Source organism: Oncorhynchus clarkii, chromosome 21 (genome assembly GCF_045791955.1).
Source record: "Oncorhynchus clarkii lewisi isolate Uvic-CL-2024 chromosome 21, UVic_Ocla_1.0, whole genome shotgun sequence".
Lineage (NCBI taxonomy): Eukaryota > Metazoa > Chordata > Actinopteri > Salmoniformes > Salmonidae > Oncorhynchus > Oncorhynchus clarkii.
Genome location: NC_092167.1, coordinates 16,440,443 through 16,449,345, shown reverse-complemented (window position 1 = coordinate 16,449,345; position 8,903 = coordinate 16,440,443). Strand labels below are relative to the sequence as shown.

The 8,903-nt window shown below is 45.7% G+C and overlaps 1 protein-coding gene across 1 annotated transcript in view; it reads left to right on the top strand.

Annotated features, from left to right (window-relative positions):
- Window positions 1-914: 914 nt before the first annotated feature.
- Window positions 915-8,903, top strand: part of LOC139378657 (protein O-mannosyl-transferase TMTC1-like) — a 95,779-nt gene continuing 87,790 nt past the window's right edge. The window contains exons 1-2 of the mRNA XM_071121030.1: window positions 915-1,583; window positions 5,500-5,677. Of these exons, the coding sequence (XP_070977131.1) occupies window positions 1,291-1,583; window positions 5,500-5,677 (471 nt within the window). The 5' untranslated portion in view covers window positions 915-1,290. The remainder of the gene's footprint in view (window positions 1,584-5,499; window positions 5,678-8,903) is intronic.

Genomic DNA, 8,903 nt, shown 5'->3' with positions numbered 1-8,903 from the left:
TGTGGGGGAACCCCTATAAGTTCGCCGAAGAACCCCTTTTAATGGATTGTCAAATAACTTTTTGAAAAACCTTTTGGGGTTCATTTTTTTATCTACCCCCCTACCCTATGAATATTATTAATATTATGCATAACAAGAACAACAATAACACAATAGTTTAGTTGTTAGTGTTTATTATGATTTTAGTGGCAAACAGAATAAAACATGTAAATACGAGGTAAACTCCCATCAGAGCCTCAAGTCCTATAGGTATATCCTCTGGCGTGTTGATGTTAATGTGTTGATGTTCTCCGTATCCATAGCCAGAATGATTTTGCAGTGCATGGTGATTGAACAGGTTTCCTGTTATATTCATCAGAGGTATAGGGAGGGTGAAGTCCGTGAGTCCCAAAAAATAGTAATTATACAGATGATTAACAAAACATGCACATGACAGTATTCATACCTTGGATTTTGATCAGATTTTGCTCAGATACCTGCAGACACAGAAGTGAGCAGTTCAGTCATCTGCACCCAATACAGCTATCCATTGGAATGTGTCCATTTCCTGTTTTAGAAAGATATGCACAAATATCATCCTAAAACAATATTCATGTAGATCACGAGAAGATCATTACATTTTCAGTTAAGTGCCTGCACCTGCTGTCCTTTCAAATTAAAATGCTAATGTTTAAGTTGGGCAGTTAGGTTCCTGCAAGAACCTCGATGAACCCCACCTCCTATGGGGTTCTTGGAATAATCTTTTGGGGGTCATTTTCAGTGCCAAGAACCCTACGTTTTTTGAGGATCTTAGAAGAACCCTTGTTGAACCCCTATTATTTTGTGTATAATAACCTGCTAGGCAGGGTAAGAGTCAGTGACCTCGAGCTCACAGAGACAGACAAGGTCTTTGTTTTCTCATCTCTCCCACTCAGACTGACAGGACACGGGCATGTATCTAACTCACTCTATTAGCGCGTCCCCGCATGGCCCGTACTAGACAATCATTCGTTTATTATTGTCCTAGTCTAAAGATAAAGGTCATGTCTGCTGAAACAGTACGCCGCGCGCTATTGATTTTCGATCTAGATGGTGCTAATGAACCTCTCTAGCTCTGCGAAGGCCTGTACTGCGCCGTGCGCATGCGTCAAGAGGAGGTTTCTCATTTCGCTGGCTGTTCCATAGTCAGTCCCCGCAGCCCACAGTAGGCAATACAGTCGCTACCTGCCTGTCTAGTGGAACGGATATGGCTCCCCACTCACCCCGGCTTTTTCCCAGACCCAAGCGGCTTGTTGCCAGGCAAGGGCCGACATGACAGTACACCGACGAGAGAAGACCCCTGGTCGGCTCCGCCTGTCGGTCCCGTTAGAAGCGGGGAGAGGAGCGGGTCGATATGCCGTGTTGCTGGCTCTGTGCGCGCTGTGCTACAGTAACTCTCTGCATGGGGAGTTCGTGCACGACGATGTGTGGGCTATCCTCAATAACCCCGACGTCCGGCCCGGGTCCAGCCTTCAGAGCATCTTCTCCAACGACTTTTGGGGCAAGAGGATGGCGGACAACACAAGCCACAAGTCCTACAGACCGTTATGCATCCTCACCTTCAAGTAAGTTCTCTCTCTCCCATCTCTCCTATAGCTCTCTGTGGTTATCTTCCCAGCATCGGTTGCAAAGTCTATGTAGTTTACTTGAACAGTTGGGTCTCGGGCTGGAATGAGAAACAATGTTGCAGAAGTTGGTGGCAATGTCCAGAAATGCGCCGGCCTCGTCAGCTATCCTACCTGTGATCGGATACAATTAATACCATGTATCCGTTCCCAGAAATAGGCTGACGTCATAGGCTAGCCTATTGTAGGTTACTTCGATCGCCTGCGGTCATGAACGACGCCCATCTGCACTTACCTTAAACAAACATGCATGTAGCCTAATGGGTTATAAACAGACTGCTACCGCGGTCCGGTTACGCAGTTAGCTAAACTTGCTGAAGCGTGCCATGAACACTGCTCGCTCGCAAGAACATCCGCTTTTATTTGTGCTCCTTGCTCTTAGAATATGCTACTTGAAACATTTTCAAATAGCCCAGTGTCGTCATACAGTATGTTAGCTGGACCGGGCAGATATTGACCGTTTTTTGCCTCTACACTTGTTGCTTGCTGTGGAATTCTCACTCACGTTCACTTCAATGTATTTTTGGCGGATATGTTTGACACTCCAGAACATTTATCGGCCACATTTTGGGAAATTAGTGTTGAATGTTGTTGTATCAACTAAACAAACAGTCGTCATTCAAGGGAACTTTTCCAGCCAGTGTCATTTTATTCTCCGGGTACACACACTGGAGAGGGCGTGTCACAGGCAGCGCAATGGGACGCGAGAGGGTTCTGGCTCTCGGCTCAAGCGTTAGTCAACCAGAAACATTAATAGCCTACAAATTTCACAGATTGATGAAAAAACATACTGCAGACTATTTGAAAGATGTGTTGATATGAAAACTACACACAAACCATAGGCTCTGTTTCTATCTAGCACATGTAGGCTTGATATTTAACCTTGATTCTAACTGGGCAAGTCCGTTTTTAAGAACAAATTCTTATTTACAATGGCTGCCTAGTAAACATGTCTAGCAGGTCTTTATGTAATCAGCGAGGGCACAAATTGCTTGGTTTTCTTCAGCAGGCAATACAGTTTAAATATAAACAATAGATATGAAAAGCCTGGAATATTAATATGAACCATCAGGCGGTAGACAACCACAGGATAGACCGATTCTCTGCCTGGTAAAGCTTTGTGCTACTTTTTTTGCACGGGACTGTGGATACACTCACACCGTCCTATGTATGGAACTTATCTATTCTAATACTTTGAGTTCTTAGTAAGACATCTCCACTGTCACTCTCTCGCTGTATCCTCTGACCTCTTCGCAGAGCCTGAACCGCATGCCAACCATGTGCTGCTCCTCCCCGACACTGCACGATGCGCCAGAAAATACATTTCAAAAAATATATTATTTCTTCTCTGCGCTACATTCCCGTGTTGAGCGTGTAGGTATCAACATCCTCTTTGAAAAGAGCACATTCAGAGCTGAAGTCGCGAGATGCTGATTATGACAACAGAGAGGTTGTCAGCTGCTGTGTGTGAGTGTGCTGAATACTTAGTGTGCTGGTACGGGGGAGAGGGAAGGCTGATGTGCTGAGGCGTTGAATGGGTTTCTCTCTTTTGAGGCAGTTGATGGAGCATCTGGTTGTATCGCGCTCTCCTTCTGGTTCTGCAGTTGGTTACCCACACACTGCTGTCAAGCCAAGCAGCTGAATCTCCATCTACACATAGCCCAAAACTGGCCAGATGCATTTTCTGTGGTGTGTACGCTCACGATCAGTTGTCAGTGTCTCAGTGACACTACAGTACCTTGTCTGGTCTCCTCTGTGTTCGCTTTAAGTTCAGACTAAATGGGGCAAATCTGACTCACATTTGCATGTATGCTTCCTTATTATGGGAGACTAAGTGCCTATTTACACACATGTACCGTATATGGGTCAGTGGTACATATGTACACTCACACACACACTCCCACATCTATGCCCTTGAGGATCTGCTAGGTATATCTGTCATTTCAACATGCAGGGGCTCACACCTCATACACACACACACACACCAACGCACGTTGTGCCTGTGGGGGCTCTGTGCTCAGTATAGCAGTGTGTTTCTGTGTCCGTGATCACTGTCGGGCCTCTGAGACGGTCCTCAAGGTGAAGGACACACACCCCTGAAGCACTTTAAAGTAGCCTATTAATGGAACAATGGCTTTGGGGAGAGAGCAGGAGGGGACCAAGGGAGAGGGGGAGTTATAGGTAGGTAGAGAGAAGGAGGGAGGAAGTGAATGGGATGAAAAGAGAGGGGCATAACAACCGAGAACAACAGAAGAACAGGCTATGAGATCACGTCACAGCATATGGTCCAGCACCCCCCCCCCCTCTCTTGAATCCCACCCAGAGGACATAGTATAAACATGGTACAACAGTGTAAAGACACATAACCTGCTGAAACCTCTGTCATATTCCCTGTCGCCTCCAACACAGCCAGGCTGCCTGGGGACAGTTACTGTGTGCTTTGGGAGCTGGACACCTGTCTGTTTCAGCATTGACCAGTGTAACCACTCTACCTGCACGGCTCAACACTTCTATCACAATACAGAGACTATAGTGCTGTAGCTAGGCAACGGTGAAACAAAAATGACACCTATACAGTGGTGGGCCTAGAGTTTTTCTTTCTGGTCAGGGGATGTGGTGTGGAAAACCTCCAGATCCTAGTCGTAGGGTATAAGAAAGGCCTTGTTTTTCCTGGTCAGATCACATTGTCAGGAAATTGTCCGCTGTCCAGTCTCTGGTCTCTAATTGAAATGCATTCGTTTTAATAACAGAGTGCACATCCGCCATGACTCACTGAGAAGGCCTATCCTACAACATCCACTATGTCTGATCTATGATGTAACACAGGATATAGGAGGGGTGGAGCCTGCTTTTCATCATCACTTAATGGATTGGACGTTGGCTTTTATGAGACATCCCCATTATCGCTTATGTGTGACAATCAGCTCTATGGTCTTTCCCCCATTAAAACCCATGTTACGTTCTCTTCAGATTCCCTTCTGTCTAGTTTAGTTCAGTTTCAGATTCTCCCAGTCTTTCACCCTGGAAATGTGTGGGTTTCTTCACATTAGTAGTCGGACTGTGCTCGTTTAATGACGAGAGAAACAGGCTGTTTTACGGAGATGGTGTAATACTGTAATTTAATTCATAATGGAGGTTTGGGGTTGGGATTCTTCTCTTTGAGACGGGGGAGGAATCATAATTACAATCTCACGGAGAAATGCTTTTATGTAACCTGAACTAATGGTTTTCTGTACCTGGGTGTGTAATGGAGATTTTAGTATTGTGTCATAACTGTGTGTGGGTGGGGGGAAAAAAATTATTTGAAAAGACATATGCAGATATGAGATATATTCTATGAAGATTCCAAATGGCTTATCTCAGCCTTTTTACACCATCAAAAAGCTTCTTTAAAGGGAGATTATATGTGTTTCTGTGCTGGCATTTCAAAATGCTCGGCTTCATTCATGTGAAAGATAATTAGGGTTAGGCTCATCCATTTAAAATCGGGTAATTAAAGGGAAGGGAATATCCTCAACAAAAATGAATTTAATTGTATTCAATTCATGTAATTACCTTAAGTTAGATACCCGTCCTGAATTGAATTGACTCCGGTCGAATGGAATTGACCCCAGCCGTGATTGGACTGTAGTCATTGGTGATGGAGGAAACTGTAAAGGAGGGTCATAGTTCCGGACACTGTGGCTGTGAAACATTAGCAGCGAATGTTTCATATCCTGCAGTTTTAGTTTGAATAAGTCTCTTTTCTCTCTAATTATGATGGTAAAATGTGGTTGATTACAGATCTGGTGATTTTGATTACAAAATGGTAATTACAATCTCTCTCTCGCTCTCTCTCTCTCTCTCTCTCCATCAGATTGAACATCCTCTTGGGTGGAATGACCCCTCTCTACTTCCATGTGGTCAACGTGTGTCTTCACTGTGCCGTGACCTGTCTGCTCATGCACACGTGCGATCGCTGCGTGTTCGACGACCCCCGTCTGGCCTTCCTCACCGCCCTCCTCTTCGCTGTGCACCCCATACACACTGAGGCTGTGAGTATGCACGCACACACACGACCCCCTCTAGCAGACATGCTTCTTCTTAATGACTCCTCCCTCACGTGTAAAACCAATGACGTGGATTGCGTCACATACTGTAGAGTAGCACTACTTTGTGACACATGCAGTCATCCTCTGACGTGGTAATCTGTGACTAACTGTGCTCTCACTCACTCATCTCGCTACTGGTGAATCAGGTCCCTGTTCAATAAGTCCGGAAAAGGCAACCTTCCTGTTTTCATATTGCAGGTTCCAGCTCCATGACTTTAGTTTTGAATGTTTGAAAAGTAGCGAGGCTAGGGTAGGCTAGTGGTTAGAGCGTTGGACTAGTAACCGAAAGGTTGCAAATTCATATCTCTGAGCTGACAAGGTACAAATCTGTCGTTCTGCCCCTGAACAGGCAGTTAACCCACTGTTCCTAGGCCGTCATTGAAAATAAGAATTTGTTCTTAACTGACTTGCCTAGTTAAATAAAGGTAAAATAAATGAAAAAGTTTTACAAATGCAAATCCTGTGTGGAGGAGAATTATAATTCATTCTCACAGGTGAAAGTAGAAGAAAGACTGCTGTGTTAAAGTTAGAGCTCTGCAGAGACACTGAGTGAAACAGAGAGAGAGATGAAAAGGGCGAAGGAGAAAAATGTGGAGAGGGCGAGGCAGAGGAATGTATGAGATGGTGGAGAGAGCGAAGGATAAATGGAGGGGCGAGGGAGAGAAAGAGAGCAAGAGGGAGCTGAATGAAGAGCAGCAGGGGTGAGAGCTGAGCTACACTATAGAGCTCTACAGGGTGCTCCCTTGAGCCCCTGAGAGAGAGAGGGGGAATAATAATAATAATAATGGAGAGGAGAGACGAGACCAGGGCTGCTCCCAGTCTGTGTCTTGCATCCCAATCAGCCTTAGTCTCTCTAGTGTTAATCCTGCAGTTCCCTTTATCCTTCCATCTGTCCCCAGTGTGAGATTCAGCCCAGGCTTCATTGCCCAACCTTCTCCCTAAACCATAAACTAATCATGGACCAACCTCCAGCTCATAACCCCTGTCCACTTCCACAGCCACTCGAATCACATCCACAGCCACTCGAGTCTTTAGCCTCCTAGCTCATACCAGCACTTGCCTCCCTAGCATACATTTTCAGGAGCTTTAGTCCCATTTCCACCCAGTGTCAGTCTGCTAGGCAGTCATGCAGTAAGTAGTTAGTCAGTCATTCTGAGGGCTGGGGCTGTGTCTCTGCAGTGAGTGACTGTGCCAGTGGTACCAGAATCTGATGAACTCAGTGCAGTAAACCGGTTACGTCATTAGCCAGGGGACCAGCTGGAGTTCACTTCACTTATACTGATGAGGACACGCACGCACGCACGCACGCACGCACGCACACACACACACACACACACACACACACACACACACACACACACACACACACACACACACACACACACACACACACACACACACCACAATAAGACAGAGATTAAAAAGTGGCTTATCCCTCATCCTCCCTCTCTGTGGAGCTCCTGGCATCACACAGTCCCTGTCTCCCTATCCAATATGGCCGCCATAAAGATGCAGTCATTCAGATCTGCAGCCAGTGAATGGAGGTGCTGTTCAAGGCTGAAAGCCCTCTATTCATCCCACTCTCCTGCTGAGAGAGACTGGTCAGGTCATGTGGGGATCCCACTGACCGTCTGCGTGACTCACTGTCCACTTAGGCACACACATGGTTGGCATGGCGAAGTAGATGTTGTTGAGTGTCTTAGCTGTAGGGAAAAGACCGGCCAGACAGAGGTGAGGTACGCTAAACTGTAGATAGAATATTTTTTCTCCTGATTTTTAACACCATGTTATTAAGAAAATACATATTTTGCAGACCTCAGGGAGTGTGTGTGGTGTGTGTGTGATATATGTGTTTGGGTCTGTGTCCTTGGGTCGTATTGTATATTCTACTCCACGTATTAAGTTTAGAGTGGGGCAGCTGTGTTCAAATTCCTGCAAAAGTATGTAATTGGCTAGAAGGAGGTAGTCTGTGTTTTTTGTGTGTGTGTGTGTGTGTGTGTTTGTGCCAGTGAACAGAGCCCAGTGTGTGTAGAGCAGAGCAGGCCAGAAGACAGCAGTGGAGAGGTGGGAGAGCCATACTTACTATTACAGCAGCTCTGGTTAACACAGTAGCTATTATTGAAACACCTTTGTGTCAGTCAGTTCAGTGTATCACTGTCACCATTGTGTCACCACTGTCAGAGGTACCGTCTATCACTATAGGTTTATGGACATGTTTGATGCTGGGTTAAAGAGGAGTAGTATGGTACTGACTAGCGTCCTGTCCAGGGGGTGTACTTGTACATCAAGCTGCCTCACGCTACAGAAACAGGATGGGCCCAGTCCGTTCTGGCTTGGACAAGGCTAATTACTGACTACTGTAGTAGGGATGTGTGGTTAGGTAGTACTTTACTGTAGTAGGGGTGTGTGGTGGGGTAGTACTTTAAATCAAATCAAATTTTATTAGTCACATGCACCGAATACAACAGGGCACTGCTTACTTACGAGCCCCTATGCAGTTTAAAAAAAATACAGATAAGAGTAAGAGATAAAAGTAACAAGTAATTAAAGAGCAGCAGTGAAATAACAACAGCGAGACTATATACAGGGGGTACTGATACAGAGTCGATGTGCGGGGGCACTGGTTATTTGAGGTAGTATGTACATGTAGTTAGAGTTATTAAAGTGACTATGCGTAGATGACATTGGCTGCAGACAGCGTGATCACACAGTTTTCTGGATCAGCTGCTGCTCTCATGTATGTTTCAGTGTTATTTGCCTCGAAGAGAGCATAGAAGTAGTTTAGCTCGTCTGGTAGGCTCGTGTCACTGGGCAGCTCTCGGCTGTGCTTCCCTTTGTCGTCTGTAATGGTTTGCAAGCCCTGCCACATCCGACGAGAGTCAGAGCTGGTGTAGTACGATTTGATCTTAGTCCTGTATTGACTCTTTGCCTGTTTTGATGATTCGTCCGAGGGCATAGCGGGATTTCTTATAAGCTTCCGGGTTAGAGTCCCGCTCCTTGAAAGTGGCAGCTCTAGCCTTTAGCTCAGTGCGGATGCTGCCTGTAATCCATGACTTCTGGTTGGGATATGTACGTACAGTCACTGTGGGGACGACGTCATCGATACACTAATTGATGAAGCCAATAACTGATGTGGTGTACTCCTCAATGCCATCGGAGGAATCCCGGA